Below are 24,097 nucleotides of genomic sequence, written 5' to 3'. Positions count from 1 at the left end.
CAGAAGCAGATAGGAAGATTTTCAAAGAATAAATGCATTTTCACTATATAATCAATAGAGCCCCGCCCTAACACTAGAACCCCTGACCCTGGGGCCATAAAATTCACAAATCTGGAAGAGACACTCTTGCTCATCATAACTATGTACTTAGTTAGTTTATTTAAAACCCAGAAGCTGAGAAGAAGATTTTCAAAGAATAAATGCATTTCACTATATAATCTATAGAGCCCCGCCCTAACACTAGAACCCCTGACCCTGGGGCCATAAAATTCACAAATCTGGAAGAGGCACTCTTGCTCATCATAACTATGTACTTAGTTAGTTTATCTAATACCCAGAAGCAGAGAAGAAGATTTTCAAAGAAATAATGCATTTTCACTATATAATCTATAGAGCCCCGCCCTAGCACTAGAACCCCTGACCCTGGGGCCATGAATTTCATAATTTTGGTAGAGGACTCAATGCTCATTACATTCATGCTAACAGTTTGCCTGCTTGATGTCCAGGAGTAAAGAAGAAGATTTTTTAAGATTGCAATAATTTTAGTGGTTTTGGCCCCACCCCTCAGGCCCCAGGAGGGCGGGGACCATGAAATTCAAAATTTTTGTTCCCCTTCACCCATAGATGCTGCATACCAAATTTGGTTGAAATTGGTTCAGTGGTTTCAGAGAAGAGGCTGAAAATGTTCAAATGTTAACACACGACGCACGATGATGGACGAAAACAGATGGCAATAGGTCACCTGAGTTACTCATGTGACCTAAAAATGCCATTAATTTTTAACAAATTCATGATTATTTCCCCTTGGAAAAGGGCGTAGCCCTTCATTTGAACAAACTTACATCCCCTTCACCCAAGGATACTTTGTGCCAAGTTTGGTTGAAATTGGCCCAGTGGTTCTTGAGAAGAAGATGAAAATGTGAAAAGTTTACAACGACGACAACGACGACAACAACGACGAGGACGACGACAGACAACGGACAGATTGTGATCAGAAAAGCTCACATGAGCCTTTGGCTCAGGTGAGCTAAAAACACCTGAAAAATTCAAAATTATCATCCAATCAAGATGAAAATATCAGGTGCACACCTTCATATGGTGAATAATATGTGTATAAATTTTCAGACAAATCCTTCCAATAGTTTCTGAGTAATGGTCCGGACAAAGTCTCGTCTACAGACAAACAGACAGACGGACATGGTGATTCCAATATACCCCCACTAAACTTCGTTTGCGGGGGGTATAATAATCTAAAAATTGTGTTATTTCATTTTGCGTTGATCTCGACGCAAAATGTAATAATCCAGGTTTATTACATTTCGCGTTGAACAGGGCAATGTCATAGCGAAGCAGTGAGCTCTCGCTTACAATGACATGTTTGAATAGAGAAACACTACAACCTTGTTGAAACAAGAAAAAAGTTATTTACTTGCATTGTTTAATACGTTGGTGTTGATTTATATAATAAGACTATTGATTTAAAAATTAAAAGCCCGTTATGCAAATTATCCCATGTTCCCCACTATTGTTGATGTCCCTGGCATAGTCTCCTAACTAAATATGCAGTGATTCCTTATATTTCCATTTCTCTTGAAATAACAATTGTAAATCAAAATACCATCTAATTTAGTAGATTTGAAATGCACAATACGTCCAATATTACTAAAAACATATAGTCCCAATAAAAACGAAAAAAAAATTATTGATTATTTAGTTAGTGTAGTCAAATATCAAAATTTATAAAACAAACAATAAAAGAATTTTAAATTGGGATCCAAGAAATATTGTTAACTTTGAATTATATATGTGACCTATTTTTAGGTTGTCGGAAGCCAAAAAAACAGGTATACACCCTAGGTCACTCCGCCGTCATATTGAATGCAATGTCACAGTTGATGAAATGGTGGTTGGTCAGCATGGTCAGGAAACAGATTTATGTGGATGTTAAAATAACAGAAGAAGTTGCGATGCATGAGAAGTCGGATGGTAATGACTGAGGGAGATATCTGTATCAGATGATGTCGTGCAGATCTATATGGCAATTTCTCTACGGGGTTGAGATAGGCTGTTTACCATCTTAACGGAAGTAGATTTCTTGGTTTTGCGAGGCCTCGGTGATAGTGGACAGCGTTGAACTGGTGACTTGCTTTTGATCCAAAGATGATTCCTTATTTATTTTTTTGTTATAAGATATATCATATCTCATTACTAAGTAAACAATTAAATAAAAAAGATATTTTTCTTTAGTGTATTTATACGCCAGGATGATTTATACATGCAGGTTGAGATTTGACCTTTCAGTAGCATTTCAACAAAGAAATTAAAATGCCACAGAAATCACAGAAAAATTAACAAGATTCACTTTCGTAGTGTTTATCATTGAGAAAAAATTGGAAATGAAAATATTTACATATATACTCTGGACATTCAAAGCTTTGTTCTGAATTTTAGATATAATGTTCAAACGTTCCTTAGTGTTTAAATGTTTCAAGTCTTTAATTAGGAAAGATAACTCTTGAAATTGGACTTTTTATACGAAATTTTTCTAAACTGGAATTTTCATTTCGTGAAAACATTCTTCATTCAATTTGTCATATACAATACATTCCTGGTCTATTCAGAGCCTATTTTTCTTATATTTTATGCACAGGTTAAAAAGATTAGGACATTAATTGTTTTAAGTAGAAAACTATTTTTATAATAAAATTAATATGAGGTATTAAGAGGCTTTTGTTTAAATTGTGTGTTTTTGTTACGTGATTTGCGCTGTTTTGGGTCAATGCAAGGCAAGTAACAGCTTTAAGGTACATTGATACTCTGATAAGAGAAATGACTCTTAATGACACGAATGTCTATTATTCCTTTATAAATTTGTCAACTCTAAGTGCCTTTTTTGTCAAATTTTGCCTACAAGCCCTGCTATAATTCTTTGTTCTTTTTATTCAGAATATACATTTGAAAAATCATAAAATTGAAAGGAAAATTTCATATAAGTGAGCAGAGTGTTTGCGACTCTTAATGAAAACAGGTACATAGACAGCTACATTGGACGAGAAACCATAAAAACCCATTTGAAAACTATCCCAATCCACTAGCCAAGAATATAACAAAATTCTACCAATAATTATGTGTGAATAATGTTTGAAGTTAATTAAATAAACTTAAAAGTAAGTTAGAAATCATTTTTGAAATATATTTTGTTGCTTCGTTCCACAATTTTGCATGATAACAACATGACCGTAATTTGTGCAGAAACATGTGAACTTAGAAAATGCATTTAGTGGTATACTTCGTTTATATGTTATCAGCTGTATGAATCCTAATGTGTGTTTTTAAGACATCTAATCTGCTAAATGTCTGTCCACAAACATCACATTTATATGGTTTATCTCCTGTGTGTATCCTGGTGTGTCTATGTTTGGTACTTGAATGTGACAATCAAACCCGTCGAATAATTTGAAGTTTTAATAACTTTTAAATGAAATAAGATTTTTTATTAATTTTTGTGTGATATGATATTAAAATATATAAGTCGTAATATTATAGAAAAAACATTGACTTCAAATCTGTGTCCAAGTACCTTTAAAGTTCATTGGGGATTAACATCTATACATATAAATTATTAAATTTTGCCAATAAACTCTGAAATAGGTGCACAAGAGTTCTTACTTACTCCTCTAATACTACACTACGTATGAGATGATGTCCGTAAACTATATTTAGATTTCACTCGGTTAGTAAGTATCGTATATAAAATTAAAAGTCTACATCAATTTTCTGAAAACAGCCATGAAATAGCATCAACGTGAGTATTGTGGCGTTTCCGGTTGGCGGATCTAAGCTACTGGCAAATTTTAATGAAACTGACAAAAAACAATCGATTATTTATTTCATAAAATGTCATTACTGAATTATTCAATCAAAACTTGATTTAATTGATATAAAAGAAATAAGTTGTCGTAACAGATTAAAAAGCAATATGTGCAAATTATTTTCGTCAATCACAGATCTCAAAATTGACGGAAATTTCTAGAACATTATGTCCCTTTTGCTACATTGCTTTTATCAAGAATTAATTATAAATATTGTAATGTACGGGTATTTGATTAAATAGTTTTACAACAAATGATGTTATATAAATCATAATACAATAAAAACAATATTTTGGAAAATACGAGCAAAATATGGTTGGAAATTATCAGAAGCATTTTGTTGCCGGGAAAGCCACTTATATTTTATTAATGCAAGGATTATATAAGAACATAAATCATTGATAACCGAAGTGTTGATGACAACGTTCGAAAGATTACATTACGTATGTAGTGCATGTATACATGTACATGTACCTTATTAAATGTAAAAAAAAATCTTTTTACGGCCTTACTTATCGACGAGGGTATATATATAATTCTAAGCCAAGACCCAAGTACATTTAAACTTTTACCTCTCCCCCAAAATCAATTTATTAGTAAATTATGTATATTCGTTGCTTTTATTCTTCAAGAAAATGAAACAAGAACATATCCATAACACTGTATGAAGTTTTGAACGGATAAACTTCAATTAAAGATTTTTTAAATTTTCACATTTTCACAAAAAGTGGGTGGGGATGGTGACGTACATTTACTTCGTGGGGACTTTTGAACAAATTATTTCTTCCCTCGATAAGTCTGTACACATACCCATGTCCGCAAGACAAGTTAGCCTTGGTCTATACACACGTGCGATGGAGTTGTCAAACGGACTCCCGCGAACACAGAAGTTACGATGGCAGACAAAACTTTTTTTATAATAGATCACATGAATACAAATTCTGATTCATAAAAATTAAACGACTGTCAGAATAGAAATCCCCGGCCAGTCCGGGTTTTTTTTCACATTTTCAGGTACTTTCCCGATGTGTAGTTTGTCTACACACGTGCAGGAATCTGCTCAGGGATTGAAAATTCCGTCATTTAATATACTACACACACAGAATGATTATTTTTTTTCCTCTTAGATGAAACTATATCATAATTAACGAACAATTAACATGATTTTACTACAGTTGTTGATATAAGTATAATAACTATATTCAGTTAAAAAATATCAACCGAAGAATGACCTATATATTCTCTGTTATCAAACATGTTAAAAGAAAAAGCTGAGGAGGGAGCGAGCGTAGGAATATTAACATTTTTTATTTGCATTTAGGGGGAAAGTGATCTTTGGAGGAAATATTTACATTAATTTTGGTTTCTTTTACGTATGACATACACAACATTATTCTTATCATGAACAATTATGTTGTATCTACTTATTAATGTTGGAACTATTTTCGTCGGAACAATTTGTGTGAGTCACCGCTGACTACAGTAATATATCTTGCATTAATAGTAAGCACTGATCGAATATATTAAAAATGTAGGCCAAAATCAGCATCCGAAGCAAGTCTAGTAGTGTCCATCCATAGATGCATCTGATCATTCATGCAATTTTGGTCTGGGTAGGGCTTATAGTTTCTTGAAAATGGACCTGCTCTAAAATATTAACCTGCTCGCTCAGCTCAAAAATGAAGGTCAGATCCAGCATCCAAAGCAAGTCTGGTAGTGCCCATCCATAGATGCAGCATCAATGCAAGTTTAGTCTGGGTAAGGCTTCGAGTTACTTGGGAATTGACTTGCTCCTAAAACTGAAACCTGGCACACCACAGCACAAGCTTAAGGTCAGATGACACGTTCCTCAATATTATACAATTTTTCCTAAGAATTTGTCATTGAAGTATAGATACTTAATAAAGTTTCCTCACAAAAAAACTAGGGTACCTTACCAGGCATTTCGCCAAGATACGATAGGGTCAAATTTCTTATATAACCTAAATGGTAAATATTCTAAATGGCCATAACACAATTTTTTGGTGTACTTATAATTAAAAAAATTTTGAAAACAATGGGAAAATTAGGAGAGAATGAAAAATATGAACTTTTTTTGATATAATACCAAGAGATGCTAGACATGTATTTAAGGAACGTGTCGTCTAACCCTAAATCGACTTCGTCGAGGTGGGCTAAAAATGCTGAACACCTTCCATACACATCATTTTTACGAGATTTTATAATCGGTTTGTACCCTTTAGTTATAAAATCGCTTGAAAGCTTTTTTATTCACACAAATCACATTAATAACATGTTTTACCAGTATGTGTCCCCATATTTTTCTGTAAGCTAACTTATTGGCTAAACATATTTTCACAAGCATCCCAGATATAAGACTCAACACAAGTTTTTTTTTTCTTTGTTTTTCATGTAACTATGTCTCCTGGTGCAAAGAAACCTTCGTACATAATTTATAATTAAAATTTTAATTTCTTATATGAAATTTGCTTGGAAAGGTAAAATTTTCGATAGCTCCAATGTAATTCCACCTCATGACTTGATTTATAGCTAACTGGGATTTTAACCCATTCTTTGCTAAGCCGATAGGCAATACAGGTCGAAGTCTACTTAATGGTTATAAAGATAATGTCAAAAATAATTCAGATTTTATTAAGGATTTTTTTAACAAGTTGTTATTTGTCACTTATTTTCTTCTTTGATAAATCTGATTTGGAGACAGCTCACATTAATAGGTATATCACTGATGTTCATTTACATGTCATTTTGACTGACTATACCATCTTCTATACACTTCGTTTATATGTTATTACCTATATGAATCCTCATGTGCTTTTGTAAGGTATCTAATCTGCCGAATGCTTGTCCACATACACCACATTCATAAGTTTTTTCACCTGTATGCATCCTCATGTGTCTAAGTTTGGAACTTGAACGGTAAAATGCCTTTCCACACACATCATGTGTATAAGGTTTTTCACCAGTATGTGTCCTCTTGTGACTTGTAAGATGTTTGACTGAGTGAATGTCTTCTCACACACATCACATTTGTAAGGTTTTTCACCTGTATGTTTCCTCATGTGATTCAATAAATTACTTGAATGGTTAAATGCCTTCTGGCAAACATCACATTTATAAGGCTTATCAACTGTATGTATCCTCATGTGTTTCTGTAATTCACCTGATTGTTTGAAAGCCTTCCCACACACATCACATGTATAAGGTTTTTCTCCTGTATGGACCTTCATGTGATTCTGTAAGTTACCTGAACGAGTGAATGCCTTTCCACACATATTACATTTATAAGGTTTATCCTCTGAATGTAATATCCTCCTGTGACTCTGTAAGTCACTTGAACGAATGAATGCCTTCCCACACACATCACATGTATATGGTTTTTCACCTCTATGTGTCCTCGTGTGAGTCTGCAAGTCCCTTGAACGAGTGAATGCCTTCCTACACACATAACATTTGTGAGGTTTTTCACCTGTATGTATCATCATATGGTCCTGTAGGGCTTTTGCTCCAGAAAAACTCCTTTCACACACATCACATTTGTAGGTTTTACACCAGTATGTGTCTTCATGTGACTCCGTAAGTTCTGTGACTGCTTGAAAGCCTTCTCACACACATCACATTTATAAGGTTTTTCCCCAGTATGTGTCCTCATGTGATCCTGTAAGTGCTGTAACTGGTTGAAAGCCTTCCCACACACATCACATTTGTAAGGTTTTTCCCCAGTATGTGTCCTCATGTGATTCTGTAATTGCCGTAACTGGTTGAATTCCTTCCCACACACATCACATTTGTATGGTTTTTCACCAGTATGTGTCCTCATGTGACTCTTTAGATTTCCTGGCCAACTGAATGTCTTCTCACACACTTCACATTTATAAGGCTTTTCAGCTGTGTGTGTATTCATGTGTGTCTGCAAGTTTTGTGACTCACTGAATGACTTCTCAAATACATCACATTTATAAAGTGCTTTATCTGTGTGTATCCTCGTATTTCTCTGTAAGGCACCTGATTGGTTCCAAGTTTTTTCACATGCATTACAACAATAAGATACATTACCAGTTTGTGTCCTCATGTAGACAGCAAAGTCATCTGATACAGATAATGCTTTCCCACAAAATTCACACTTAAAACTCTCCTTCCTGGTTTGAGAACTTATTTGTCCCTGTAAGTGATCTGAACTAGTTGAAGCTTTCCAACTGTTACACTTTAATGGCTTTTTACTTACATGTGTGTTGATGTGTCTTTCGGAATTTCCTGTCTGATCTTCGTCTGCACAATAGTTCTGTAATTTTTCAGTATCTTTCTGAATATTTGAATGGGGTTCGAAATCGCTCCTTTCCTTCTGCAAATATGACAAAGAAATCAGTTTTAATTCTCCATTAGGCACTGTTCTGATTATGTTTATTGTAAGGATAAAAAGTTAAACAAATAAAGATTAAAGAGGCTGGGGGTGGCAGCCATTTTTAGACTATTTCAATCTCTTATAAAAGAAGAGCTCCATATAAAGATATACAAAAGTGATCAATATTAAAACTAAAATGTATGATTTTTTTCTTTGCCAAATGAAAGTTGTTGGCTTAAGATACCGTATCTAAAAAAAATAAGTTCAATCTGGTGGTTAATTTGTGGTTAAATTGTTGACCCCCAGCCTCCTTAAGTTATACTGATTCAAGGTAATAGTTGTTTTTTAATTTTAAAAAATGGGTTAAAGAACAAGGGTAAATAAGGACTTCTTTTACCATGTGAATTTCTTAAAATCGAAACTGCTCAGTTTAGGTTGAAAAGACTGTATTCCTTACTTGGCCCCTTGCTAACCATGAATCAATAAAACATGACGCAATTTTCTCTCTAATCAATGCTTTAAAACATCATCATAGTTTCTTTTTTTTTCTTTTTTGGTAAATGTGATTTAATATTAAAAATTGTGTTATCCATCTCTTCATTTCTTCTTTGATGAACCTTCACATTAGCAGGTCGTTCATTGATGTTCATTTCCATGTCATTTGACAGACTGTATGCCAACATATATACAGCTCAATGCACTGTCTATGCTCAAATGGTTTTTTTGCACAAAGTTAGGTCACATTCTTTTTGCAATAAAATGATCATTATCGACTTTAAGGTATTCAAAATATATCGACCATATTTTGTACCTAATAAATGAATAATACAATATTTTTAATCATGGTAGCATTTGAAGATGCTGACAATCAAAGATGAATATGCGATCGTGTTACAAAATTTGATGGCAAAAATTCGTCAGGTGTTTTATCCAAACGCATGAGATCGATGAAGGCTCAAGAGAAGTTAGTTAAGTGTGCCCCGTATTTTCTTGTAAAATCTAAAATGGCGCCGGTGCATTTGTAAACTCGTTTTTCTTAACATATCCGAAAATATTAATGCATGGAAAAAAATAAGATTTCTACTCGTCTGTTTTTCATTCATTGTTTGGAGGCAAAAGTATAAAACAGCAGTGAGTGAGACTTTGTACATTTTATTCATAAACAGTAAGAGCACTTTTTATCAAAATATATTTGCAGAAAACTGAATCAATGTACTCAGTTTTATACAGGCTATGATTCATTCCATACAATGGGGAGATATATGAAAGACCGAAAATACAGCTGTATCATGTAAATAAAAATCTAAAATGATTGTCTATGATGACACAACAGGACATATTAACCGTACCAGTAAACAAAACATGAAATATGAATTTGCTGATAAACAGAACCAAAGTCTTACTCTACTTCTTTGCAAATCAAAATTTTCTTTGAATTTTTTTTTTTCAAATAAGCCTTTTGCAACACTTTTCCGATTGCGATTGTCACATGTAGATTAATAAAGTGCCGCGCCACAGCATGATACGCCCGTCAAAAAATTACACAATTTTCTTGAACAGTTTAGGTGCAAGAAAATCACATCAACCTTGATTCTAAGATTTTGATGATTTTTCCATTCCTTAAAATATTTATCCATCCCCTGTGATGTAGGCATCAATTATAATAAATATTACATCACCGATAGATTTCTGTGCTGGTTGTGTTAGACCTTGTCAAATGCCCATCACCAAATTAGTCTTAACAACTTAATCTATACCAAATTAATTTTGAAAAGAAAATGCTGGCCATCAAATGACCAACAGTTCCTCTGTCTAATCCCCAAAGGGTACAGCTTAATCAGAGCGACTGAGACAGCTAGCCTTCCAAAATTGAACTCATTAATTAATCTTTAACTGAATGCTTGTCTACTCTTTACTACCAAGAGATGAATGGGTCTGCACTATCTACTATAATTTTTTTTTAAAAACATATAAAATACTCAAAGATTTTTTTTTTTTTTTTTGGTTGAGATTTAATGTCCGACAGGTTTTAATATGTAATTCATATGGACATGCTGATTCCATCCCACCCCATAAAATTAGTTTTTAAATTAATAATATTACATAATATCAGATTAGTCTATTATGCAAATCAAATTAGTTTTAATTACTTTTCATCAAATTCATTTTAAAACTTCAGCTAGTCAACAAAAGCTATTTTTAATCAAACAGGCTTACCCATTTGCCCAATACTCAAAGGAATATAGATAACAGCAATGCTCTGTCAGTTGGCTCCTTGCACTCAAAACCCATTAATTTCTCTCTAATTTGACATGCAATTTTCTGTTATCAAAATTCTTCTTGACCAGTGCTTGATAATTACACTCATGGGAGAGGCAGGATTTCTCTGACATACATTATATTTGTTATAGATTGCTGTCAAGTATATGCTTAGAAAAAATAAGTATTTTCTTGATTTAATGCTTTTTTAATAAGAACAGTGCAAGACTCTTACATTATTTGGGATGTGTAAATGAATAGTAAAAAGACACATTTTTTTTTAAAAAAATCACTTAAATTAAAGGTCACAGTGACCTTGAAATAGGTCGCGACACACCTTCTACCTAAGAAGCATAAATTGGCCAAGTTTGATGATTGTAGGTCTTATGGTTTTCTAGTTATGGGCCGGAAAGGATTTTTCCATATTTGGCTATAACTTCTTAATTAAAGGTCAGAGCGACCTACATTTTGTGCGCGACACACCTTCTACCCAAGATGCATCAGATGACAAAGTTTGATAATCCTAGGCCTAGTAGTATTAAAGTTATGAGCCGGAAACGAAAAAGCTAACAGACAGACAGACAGACGGACGGACACGAAGCCTATAACATAATACGTCCCGTCTTAAGACGGGCGTATAAAAACGTGCTTTTCAGTATGCTTAACATTCAATATTCTGACATCATTTCCAAAGTTATTAAATCATAAGCATTACAAAGTTGAGTCACTAAATGTGTATATTTTGCTGATCGTTCCAATGAAATTAAACTCAATAAATTCCGTGAAACGGTTACATTTTTATTAAACTATTCTCAGGACTTTTAAAATGCCCCTCGTACCTATTTTGTAAATATCATAAGCACATGGATCCATCAATTTCATAACAATATCAACCCGTGCACACTTGGGTCATATTCTTATTTATGTTGATACAGATGTCAAAAAAAAAATACAATTTTTTTTTTTTAGACTTTTGAAGTATTTTTTTGTTTTTGGTTAATGTGGTTAAACATTGAAATTTGTGATATCCGTCTGTTTATTTTCTTCTTTGACGAATCTGATTTTGAGACACCACACATTAACAGGTGAGTTAATTTCTATGTCATATGACTGACTGTGTACACTTCGTTTTTAGGTTATCATCTGATGTGTCTTTATATGATTCTTTAAGATATATCGTCTGCTAAATGTCTGTCCACACACATCACATCCATATGAATTATCTCCTGTGTGTATCCTCATGTGTCTCTGTTTGGTACTTGAACGGTTAAATGCCTTCCCACACACATCACATGTATAAGGTTTTTCACCTGTATGTGTCCTCATGTGTCTCTTTAAATGACATGACCAGATGAATGCTTTTCCACATATATCACATTTATAAGGTTTTTCACCTGTATGCATCCTCATGTGTATTTTTAAGCTATTAGATCTGCTGAATGTCTGTCCACATACGACACATCTGTAAGGTTTTTCACCTGTATGTATCATCATATGGTCCTTTAAGGACTGAGCTTCCTTGAAAGCTCTTTCACACATATTACATCTATAAGGTTTATCATCTGCATGTGTCCTCATGTGTCTCTTAAAGTTATATGACTGATGGAATGACTTCCAACACTTATCACATTTATAATGTTTATCACCTGTGTGTATCTTCATGTGTGTTAGTAAGTTTCCTGGCCAGTTGAATGCCTTTCCACATACATCACATTTATACGATTTATCACCTGTATGTATTCTCATGTGGTTGTGTAAAACATCCACGCGGAGGAATGTCTTCTCACATACATCACATTTATAAGGCTTATCACCAGTATGTGTCCTCATGTGTTTCTGCAAGTTGCCTAATTCAGAAAATAACTTTCCACACATTTCACATTTATAAGGTTTATCACCTGTATGTATCCTCACATGCTTTTTTAAACCAGAAAATTGGTTGAAGGGTTTTTCACACAAATCACATTTATAAAGACTATTATTATCTGTGTGTGTCCTCATATTTCTTTGTAAGGTACCAGTTTGTTTAAACATTTTTTCAAACGCATCGGAACAATAAGATTCATTACCAGTTTGTGTCCTCATGTAGACAGCAAAGTCATCTGATACAGACAATGCCTTTCCAAAAATTTCACACTTAAAACTTTCCTCCCTGGTTTGACAACTTATTTGTCTCTGTAATTGATCTGAACTAGTTGAACCTTTCCAACTGTTACGCCTTAATGGCTGTTTACTTACATCTGTGTTGATGTGTCTTTCTAAACTTCCAGTTTGATCTTCATCTGAACAATAGTTCTGTAATTTTTCAGTATCGTTCTGAATATTTGAATGGGGTTCAAAATCTCTCCTCTCCTTCTGCAAAAAATGACAAAGAAATGAGTTTCACTGCTCCACAGGGCACTGCTCTGATTATATTTCATGTAGGAATAAAAAAATTTAACACATAAACATTAACTTTAAAAACTGGGTCAAAGAGCAAGGGTCAATAAAAACTCTTGACTCTTTTAATTTTTAAAATCGAAAATACTTAGTTTTGGTTGGAAATATTGTATATATGACTTGGAACCTTGAATTGGTGCCCATTTATCTGTAAACGTGACGTTATTTTCTCTCTAATCAAATATTTATGGCTGTAGTGCAAACTAGAGTGAGTAATGAGCTCTGTTACAACACACTTTGAAAAAATGTTTTTCAACGTGCATTAAATTTGGGACAAAATCAAAACATTTTCACTTTCAATTTGCTACCAATGGCTATGTATAAGAAAAATAAGATTTAGTGAGAGACCTTCCATTAGTCTTCTCCCTGTTCTCAATGAGGGTAAATAAATACATGTTAAGTAAAAATTTTCCGAAAATTATAATTGATTCTCTCAATTAAAACAATTTTAATTAAGGTCTTTAACTTTTGTTTCATGCATATTTTTTTTCAAATGACATATGCTATAAACTGACCAACAGCTCTTGTCTAATTCCCAAAGGATGCAGATAAGAGCTGCTTGATCAGAGATGCTCTACAGATATGACATTACGCCTTCCAGCAATGAACTTGTTAATAAATCTTTAACTGGATGCTTGTGCAACAAGACAACAGAAGACGGGGGATCCACTGGGGCCTGTTTTCAACACTAGAGGATTTGGACTCATACATGTCTCATACACACAAGCATATCCAAGAGAAGACCAACAGGTTGCAAACATAGGGACAGCAAGTGGGACTGCACATCAGAACAAAGAAAAGAGAGACAACAAAACTTAATGTGGAATTGCCTGTCCCTGATAAGGTCAATGGGGAGGAACAACGCCAGTCAGAAAACTTTATTTACCTGGGTAGTATTTACAACTAAAACAACACTGCAATGGACACCAGAGGGCAAAAGAAAGAGGGGGAGGCCTAGAACATCATGGCGAAGGACAGTAGAAGGAGAGATGAAGGCAATGCACCAGACCTGGGGATCGTTGACAAGGCTAGCCCAAGACAGACAAGGGTGGAGGAAGTTTGTTGCTGCCCTACACAAGGAAGATGATAATGATGATGGATGCGTGTGCACTCATTATTCCCAAGAGATAAATGCATGATCTGCACTTTCTACCGTAGAACATTTTTTTGTAAATACTTATTTTTTTTTAAATTTAATGTAAGACAGTGATTACAGAGCTCATCTCTATGAATGTTTTATTGAAGTAAGGCAAAGTGGCATATCTAACATGTTAAAATAATAATCTACTTATGCACATCCAAAGATGCAACATTTATGCAATTTTTATCTGAGAGGACTTGCAATTATTTGGGAAGAAAGTTATCCAATAACTTCAAACTAGTCACTAATCCATACAAGAGGCCCAAGGGCCTTGAATCGCTGTTCTGATAAATTGTACAATCTATTACTTCTATAAGAAGCCTCTAACTCTATTAGTATCACACATGAAAGACCCAAAATGCATCAACTGACAAAGTTCAATAATATTCAGTCTGTCAAGACTGAATATATTGTAATTATAAAATACCATTAGTAGGTCACAGCTGCAGTGACCTATCTTTTGATTGAAATTTTCTGAACTATAGAGTCAATATTTCCAACAACCTTCTCGAACACAATCTCTAAGTATGTAGATCACAAAGACGGTTTAAAAGTACATGGGGAAAAGATAATGCATCAGTGTAATCAAGGTGTACAAAAAATATATCAGTTGGATAAAAACAGCATAGGTGCAATGGAGACATAAATATATATAAATCGGATAAAAACAGAAAATGGATACATAAAAAAAAAAGATTTTTGAAAGGATAAAAAAAATCAAGTCCGTTGGATTTTGGTGAGTTGGTCACTTTACCGCAAAAAAAAAAAGATTTTCAAGGATGGCCCCGGCGTCTAAAAGAGAAGGTCAGATCCAGCATCTGAAGCAAGCAATGTGGTATGCATTCTTAGATGTATGATCCATGCAAGTTTGGTCTACATTCAGCTTATAGTTCCTTGGAAATGTGACCTGCTCCAAAAACGTCAACCCATTCACTCATCCAGAAATGTAGGTCAGATCCAGCATTTGACATGATTAAAGAAAACATAGCAGTGTTCCTCTTTACATTATCATCCATGCAAGTTTGGTCAACATAAGGTTTATAGATACTTGGAAATGAGGCCTGTAACAAAAAACTATAACCAGCACCAAAAACATCAATCTGGTCATTCCTTTGCCGAAATTGCAGGATCTAAAACATTGACAAGTACAATAAAAACACTAAAGGCATCTGCCATGCCACTCTGATTAATGTAGGGCAAAGCAGTACTTAAAGAGAAAACTTCACCAAAATCTTTATTCTGGGACGCCAATGACGAGGGTATCACATAAGGCCAAAAGAAAATATACTCTTGATTAATGTCCCCTGACCAAAAAAATTAGGGGCGGTAGGTAGGGAAAAAAATTTACTTTGAGAAAAAAAATTATTTTCAAAACTCAATGAATGCAGAACATATAGCATATAATAACAAGAAAATGATATGTTAACAGTTTACAAAGCAAGTTTGTTAATCAAGATTTATAAAGTTAAGGTATCCTGTACACTTGTGATGTATTAATTCTGTAAATATCATTGGTTGACTTCAGTATTTTAGAAAAATAAATACCCAAAAAATGAAAATGTAATGAAAACTTTTAGAGTCGGAGGGTAAAATGTAGGGTAGGTCCAGTGACAGAAAGCAAGATTATTTATTATTTTGGCCTAAGCTACCTCCAACTTCATTGAAGAGAGCTAAAAAAATATTTACCTTCACTATCAACAGTTGTTGGTTTTCTTCTTCTGCATCAGAAATCCAAAATGGCTCCTTCTTCACTACAATCAAGACATGTAATATGTAAGATACAGAGTGACAAAAGGACAAGGTATGGTTTCTATACAGATCTTGCCCTGTGATTTTCTAAAAAATGAAACTTGTGTAAAAGACACAAACTAATGCTTTCTGAAACATTGAAACTCCATGCAGAAAAATCATGCACATAATTTTTCTCCAATGTGTTTTTTAAATGGAAATTGTGATGTCATAAACATGGGCATTTCCCTGTATTTTCTTCAAAAGTTGCAGAAGACACCAATATTCAATTGAATTTTTTTTTTTAGAAAATATTGTCCACAGGCATTGCCCACAAAGATTTTGAGATATATGACTTTTTGTTGTTTTTTGCACAACATATCAAAAAATCAAAGTGGGCAATGGCTGTGGACACTGTTTTCTAAAGGAAAATTGTCCTTGAAATTGGCTAATTTGTATGGAAGGGAATTACCGCCAAAAGTCTATGTATCTTGCTTTTATTCTTATTCTGCCTACTTCGTTATGCTTTGTTATTATTGTAATTATATGTCACTTTATTGTTTTCATATTCGTCTTTATTACATTTCACTTTGACTTTTATCCTTCTTCATTTTGTCCTTACTTCTATGTTGCTTTATTCTTGTAAATTCATTTTACTTTCTTTTAAATTGATATAGCTTCTTAAATGATTATAACTATTACGAACGTTAACTCAATCGCGCAAACAATGAAGCATATTCAATGAAGACGAATACAAGTTGTCCGAATTTAGTGCCGCATTATAACGCTAGGTGGCAGGGGTGTTCGCAAAGAGTATTGGTAAAAGTAGGTAAGCAAACCCGGGCCGGGGTTATCCGAGTTTTTTCAATTTTATTAATCAAACTTAAATTTTTAAAAGACTGATGTTTGTTATAAGTCCAGGTATGTACCCGATACATGCCATTCCCTCGGAAGTCTCGCTAGATGGTAAGATTTCCCCTGGAAGAATGACTACATAGTGATGCTTCCTTCGGAAGACTATACAGTGGGACTTCCCTCGGGGAAGTTTCAATATATAGCTAGTCTTCTGTGGGAAATCTCGCTATACATAGCAATTTGCCCCCATTCCTAGCAACCCCTACCCCGAATAGTTTTTCTTTATCGTAAAACAATGTTTATATATACTAACGTTTTCAATTTTTGAAGAAAAGTTATCCGTTCTATCAGGGACCTATATACTAATATATAGGTCCCTGGTTCTGTATGAATAAATATTTAATAATATCATTTTAATAGTGTTTTATAATTAAATCATTTTAATCATTTAGTTAAACATAGATAAACTTCACGAGTACATATGGATGACTCTCCCCCCCCCCCCTTGGATGCAGTCGCCCGAGTTGCACTGTGGTTACGGCGTCTGCTCTATATAGAGTTACGTAGTACAGAAGTAAGGAGTCGACCAATACGTCGTGGGTTCGAATCCCACTATAGGATGTGGAGTTCGGTCCTTCGGATGAGATCTAGACCGTATTATCCGAGGTCCCGTGTCGCAGTAGGTGCTGGCCCTCACTGCTCAATGGCTATAAGTGCCGAGTACTAGTATATAGGACAAATTTGCAGCTCTCCACCGGCAAGAGGTGGCTTCTCCATTTGAGTGAAAATTCTCGAAAAAGAAACTATACAATGTACAATCACACCACCAAAGTCTCAATATATATATACTGACTTCCGGGTGGACGACCTCCTATGGGGTAAGTTTCATCGGTAGAGGGGATGGTGGCCACGAAACATTTACCTAAACGTAAGTTTTTACTACTGGAAAAGTTCAGCGAAAGGCTTGTTGCCCCCATCCCTTGCACTTTTTCTTGCAGTACTAATAGTCAATTTATATCTTAAAAGTCATGTACTTAGTGGCATATGAGTAAAATTTATTACTGACAAAAAGTTGACGACACCCCCCCCCCCTCCACCATCACCAAATAGAATTTTCGAGCTTTAAGATTTTTTTTAGCTCTCCTGGTTGATGACAAACACGGTGCGTACTAAAGATATTTCTTTCTTTATTGAAAAGTGCTATTTTAATATAAGATATTAACGCAGAAAAAAAAGACCGGGGTGTTTCTAGTATGCCTGGGTGCATGTAGTCTGGTTCCAACTTCGCCTCCCATGCGCGGATCTAGAGGGGGGTAGGACCCCTTGGAATTAACAAGGTTACTAAAACAAGGACAAAAGTTACCCCCCCCCCCCCCCCCCCCATGAAATAGAATTTTGACGTTTGAACAAGTTTAGGTTTTTTTTTCTTCTTTTTATGCTTGTCAAGAAATTTCTGGGATTGGATTTTTTTTGACTGGGTGGAACCCCCCCCCCCCCTGGAAAAAAATTCTGGATCCGCGCCTGCCTACCCTTAACGCTTCTCACTCCTTTGCAAAGCCCTGTCCCTAGAATCACGCGCATCAGCAGTTACTATCTGTCTTGAAATAAAGTTCAGTTCAGTGGAAGGTTCTGAAAAAACAACCCAATTTATAAGGGTTAACTAGTTTCAAAATCTTTAACATTTTTATAACAATTAAACTGTAATTCATATATCCAACAATTTGAAATAACTTTAGTAAAGCGAGAAAACAGTGACGTAGCATCGTTTTTGAAAGTGCGGAGGGGGGCAACAAGAGAATAACTATTCAAGCAACCCGGCTGAAAACAACTTGACAAGCGCAAAATAAACCCCAGGAAATTGTCCAAACGTGAAAATACCTAGGTGTTCGTTCGTACCGGGGAGGGGGGGGGGCTTAGCCCCCACTTCTTTCCAAAGATAGACTTAGTATAGACATTGAACATTCATGCGTAGCTTTAGCCCCCCCCCCCCCACTTTCCATGGACACGATGCAGTAAAGGTATAAAATGGGGAAAGTGGTGGTATTTGGAAAAAAAATTTGGCAGTGGAGTTCGAACCTTCAACCCACCCCCACCCCTCCTCACGAAATAGGATTTTTGTGTTTGGAAAATGGACATTTCTTTTCTTTTTTTTTTTCTTTTGCTTGTCAGTTTTTTTTTTTTTTGAAGGTCTAAAAAAATTCTTATATATTTACCCCCCCCAACTTTCAATTAGCTTCCGACGCCAATGAAATCCTATTTCGGGGGCGGGGTGGGTTTTGAGTTAGATTCAACTTCTATAGAATCAAATTTAAATTTTCTTCCTACTATACGTACTACATTTACTTATTTGACCCTTACTCTTACAAAAAGTGGGTCGGCCTTTGAGTGAACATAGTATAGAATAAAGTTATGTCTGAAAAAAGAAACCGCTATTCCTGTGTGCCCAGAGAAAATAAATATGGAGTTTCCATCATTGGATTGGGAGATCGGATCTGGCCTTCAGAAGTTCGATTGATAAAGTATTAAGGCGTATTAAAGAATCTCAAATAACCCGACCCGGGTTTTCTTATATAGTTTTACCAACACTCGTAGCGAACACCACGCCACCTAGCGTTATAATGTCGCACTAAATTTTGACGGTTTGACAACTTCCATTCGTCTTCATTGAATATGCTTCATTGTTAGCGTGATTGAATTAACATTCTCAGTAGAGATAATGCTAATAATTTATTAAAGAAACTGTTTAAGTTTAAAAGAAAGTAAAATGAATTTACAAGAATAAAGCAACATAGAAGTAAAGACAAAATGAAGAATGATAAAAGTCAAAGTGGAATGTAATAAAGACGAATATGAAAACAATAAAGTGACATATAATTACAATAATAACAAAGCATAAAGAAGTAGGCAGAATAAGAATAAAAGCAAGATACATAGACTTTTGGCGGTAATTCCCTTCCATAAATTTGAGGCTTTTTCTGTAAACCAGAAGTCTCTGTCGAGACTGTAGCTCTACTGGTTTGTACTTATAACAAAGGATGAGAAAAGAAGCAATTGCCATTAGACCAAAACTGTAGAAAGAGAAGGGTTTTAAAGGAATTTCACAGACATTTCTATTTTTAGTAACCATGGCAACACCATTCATCGAAATTAAAAACCGATGCACTATTTAATGAATCTTAGTTAGTCTACTTGTGTGCCAAGTAATATTGACATCACACCACAACTGTACGAGGAGAAGCGTTTTGAAGGAATTTCACAGAAAATTCTATTTTTAGTAACAATGGCAACACCATTCATCATAATCAAAAACGGATGCACTATTTTATGTATCTTAGTGTAGTCTACTTGTGTGCCAAGTAATATTGAAATCACATCAAAATTGAGGAGGAGTAGCATTTTAAAGGAATTTCATAGAAAATTTTATTTTTAGTAACCATGGCAACACCTTTCATTGAAATCAAAAACCGATGCACTATTTTATGTATCTTAGTGTAATTTACATATAAATGTGCCAAGTTATACTGAAAACTGTAGGAGGAGTAGCATTTTGAAAAATTGTTTACAGACAGACCGACAGACAGAAGGACGGACGACGGACACCTTACTATCGCATAAGCTCTCTGACCAGTAGAGCTAAACATAGGTAATCAGAGATTACAGAGCTCACTTCAACGTGTGTTGTCTTTAAGTAAGACAAATTACGTCACAAAATTAACTAACAAAAAGTATACATCCAAAAATGCAAAATTTATGCAATTTTGATACTTTGGAATAGACCTATATAAAAACTAAAAACCAGTTCTACATCATGAAAATGTAATTAAAATCCAGCATCTGAAGAAAGATTGAGAGTTTTCATCCCTTGATGCATCATTTGTGCAACTGGTTTATATAAGCTTTAGTTTCTTGGTGATAGACTTGCACCCATAACTTTTACGAGGTCTATTATCTGGAAAATGTATGTCGAATTCAGCATCTGAAACAAGTCCATTAGTGTGCATCCTAAGATGTATCATCCATGCAAGTTTGGTCAACATAGGGCTTAAAGTTACTTGCAAATGAAACCTGTATAAAACAAGAAATCTGTGAGCCAATGCTCACTAGTAATACCCCCGCTCTGATGTAAATAAGCACTATCATGTTAATATAATAAGTTCAATTACAGCCAGATGCAAAGAAAAATATGAAGATGACATCAGATTCATATCAAAATTAATCCCACCATAATAGCATGCCTCAACAAAGAGTGTAAAAAAAATTTCAAGCATCCGCTATGAATAACTAATGAGAAAACTGTGACAAAGATTTGTTATGTATGAAACGGACAAACACACAGACAAACAGGAAGTTGATGTTCGATTTGAGTGAAAATGTATCCCACCACATGGCATGCCTCAGAGAAGATTGTGTTAATATTTCAAGCATCTACGATGGGTAGTTGCTGAGAAAACTGCGATGAAAATTTGTTATGTATGAAACTGAGAGACACACAGACAAACAGGAAGTTGACATTGGATTTGATTGAAAATGTATCCCACCATATAGTATGCCTCACAGAAGATTGTGTTAAAATTTCAAGTATCTACGATGAGTAGTTGCTGAGAAAAATGTGACGAAAATTTGTTATGTATGAAACGGACAGACACACAGACAAACATGAAGTTGACATCAGATTTAAATGAAAATGTATCCCACCATATGGCACACCTCAGAGAAGATTGTGTTAAAATTTCAAGCATCTACGATGAGTAGTTGCTGAGAAAAGCGCGACGAAAATTTGTTATATGTATGAAACGAACAGACGCTCCGACAAACAGGAAGTTAATAATGGATTTGAGCGAAAATGTATCCCATCATATGGCATACCTCAGAGAAGATTGTGTTAAAATTTCAAGCATCTACGATGAGTAGTTGCTGAGAAAACTGCGACGAAAATTTGTTACGGACGGACACACGGACAGACAGACAGACAGACACACAAGGGTAAAACAGTATACCCCCCTCTCCTTCGGAGCGGGGGTATAAAAATTAACCTTTCCAGTAATCCAGAAAATGTAGGTCAGATTCAGCATCCGAAGCCAGCCTAGTAGAATGCACCTTTAGATGTACCATCCATGCAAGTTTGGTCATTATAGGGCTCAAAGTTACTTGGAAATGAGTCCTGCACCATAAACTTTAACCTGTTTACTCGTCCAGAAAATGTAGGTCAAATTCAGCAGCCGAAGCAAGGCTGGTAGTATGCATCCTAAAATGTACCATCCATGCAATTTAGTCATTATAGGGTTCATAGTACACTGTACCTTGAAAATGAAACCTTCACCAAAAATTTAACCTGTTCACTCAACCGGAAAATGTAGGTCAGATTCAGCATCCGAAGCAAGGCTGGTAGTATGCATCCTAAGATGTATCATCCATGTAAGTTTGGTCATTATATGTCTCATAGTAACTTAGAAATGAAACCTGCACCAAAAACTTTAACCTGTTCACTCAACCGGAAAATGTAGGTCAGATTCAGCATTCGAAGCAAGTCTAGTAGAATGCATCCTAAGATGTACCATCCATGCAAGTTTGGTCATTAAAGGGCTCAAAGTATCTTCGAAATGAAACCTTCACCAAAAACTTTAACCTGTTCGCTCAACCGGAAAATGTAGGTCAGATTCAGCATCCGAAGCAAGGCTGGTAGTATGCATCCTAAGATGTATCATCCATGTAAGTTTGGTCATTATATGTCTCATAGTAACTTGGAAATGAAACCTGCACCAAAAACTTTAACCTGTTCACTCAACCGGAAAATGTAGGTCAGATTCAGCATCAGAAGCAAGTCTAGTAGAATACATCCTAAGATGTACCATCCATGCAAGTTTGGTTATTATAGGGCTCATAATATCTTCGAAATGAAACGTTCACCAAAAACTTTAACCTGTTCACTCAACCGGAAAATGTAGGTCAGATTCAGCAACCGAAGCAAGGCTGGTAGTATGCATCCTAAGATGTATCATCCATGTAAGTTTGGTCAACATTGGGCTTTTAGTTACTCGGAAATGAGACCTACACCAAAAACTGCACCAAAAATGTTAACCTGCACCAAAAACATTAACCTGGTCATTCCTTTGCTGAAATTGCAGCATCTGAAACTTTGACTGGTACAATGAAACACACTAGCAACATCTTCCATGCATATCTAATCAATATAGGACATAGAAGTACTTAAAAAGAAAACTGCTCCAAAAAACTTAACCTTAACCCGGGACGCCGACACCGACGGTATCACATAAGCTCCCCCCAACTTCGTTGTGGTGAGCTAAAAACTAGAACTGTCCAATAGGGACAAATACACCTCTGGGTTTTTCAGAGAAGGTGCCAATTCAAAAATACTTTATGGATCTAGAGGTGTTCACAATTTACTAGTGAAATATAATTGTTCATCATGTTTCTGAATGAATGAAACAAAGGTACAACCAAATGAATCATCAATACCAATACATTGCAATTCCATTGTAATATGTTGTAATATTTTTTTGTTTTATTTTTTTTTATTTCTGCATTGAAAAAAATATATTGCAGTTATGTGTTATGACACTCTGCAAACTGATTGTTGAAAAAAGAAATCAATACATATTATACAAAATCAAATTAATCTTGATAACTTTATATCAAATCTATTTTGAAAATAAAGAGCTGGTCATCCAGTGATGAAGTGCTTTGACAGACAATAAATTGCAATTAAGAGAATAAGAAAAGAGAGATCTATAATTCTTCTGCCCGATTCCCAGGAGATAACATATGGTTGATAATAAGATGCCTTAATGTTCAACTTCCCACACCAAACTCATTAATCTATCTTTAACTGGATGCATGTCCAGTCATTATTTCTAGGAGAAAAATGAAATTACATTATCTTCTGTGCAATGTAAAAACTGTTTTTACACTTGATGATGTTTCTTTTTTTAAAGTTTTTATGAGTAGTTTTAAGCTGTAGTTCACATTTTTGTACAGATATTCTAGATTCTATGTCTTAAACCTTATACATGAGCCCAAAAAGAACAAGCCAATTAAGGTCATACGCAGCGTAGTTTAAACTTTTTTGGATTCTTCTCTTAAGTTGAAGAGTTCCACTAAATAAAGGACATATGTGCAATATCCTTAATAATAAGTATTAATTGATTTATCATGTTTATACACTTCTTCTTATACATTTTTTGGTGAAAAAAAAATCTGAAATTCATGTTTTATTAAATTATAATTTTTGTACATTATTATTTGAATAATGTAAAAATTTTCAAAATTCGATATTTTTTCAAAATACTTGGTAACACATGCTGATCTTTTGTCTAAGAACATATAATGATATTATAAGTTTAAATTCAGAATATCTTGGAAAATTATCAGTAGGTAAGGTACGTTGCGTATGTCCTTAAAATAAAAAAAACCCTGTAAAATGCA

General features: G+C 34.6%; 2 protein-coding genes across 4 annotated transcripts in view; both read right to left on the bottom strand.

The window, feature by feature from the left end:
- Nucleotides 1-6,781: 6,781 nt before the first annotated feature.
- On the bottom strand, nt 6,782-7,372 carry LOC134247383 (zinc finger protein ZFP2-like). Its single transcript, XM_062729760.1, has one exon. The coding sequence runs from the start codon at nt 7,370-7,372 to the stop codon at nt 6,782-6,784; it is 591 nt and encodes a 196-aa protein (XP_062585744.1).
- The window catches only part of LOC134247387 (zinc finger protein 501-like), a 30,853-nt gene continuing 14,127 nt past the window's right edge, over nt 7,372-24,097 (bottom strand). For 2 of the 3 annotated variants that reach the window (XM_062729763.1, XM_062729764.1), the window contains exons 3-4: nt 15,758-15,822; nt 11,277-12,846 (exon numbers count right to left, since the gene is read on the bottom strand). In XM_062729763.1, the coding sequence (XP_062585747.1) occupies nt 11,623-12,846; nt 15,758-15,822 (1,289 nt within the window). In that variant the 3' untranslated portion in view covers nt 11,277-11,622. Of the gene's footprint in view, nt 8,233-11,276; nt 12,847-15,757; nt 15,823-24,097 lie in introns of those variants that run through there. The other variant, XM_062729766.1, reaches the window with a different exon arrangement.

This window comes from Saccostrea cucullata, unplaced genomic scaffold, assembly GCF_032062105.1.
Source record: "Saccostrea cucullata isolate Sc308-1 unplaced genomic scaffold, CSIRO_AGI_Scuc_v1 ctg4839, whole genome shotgun sequence".
Classification (NCBI taxonomy): domain Eukaryota; kingdom Metazoa; phylum Mollusca; class Bivalvia; order Ostreida; family Ostreidae; genus Saccostrea; species Saccostrea cuccullata.
Note: the sequence above shows the minus strand (reverse complement) of the source record. Positions and strands in the feature narration are given on the sequence as shown.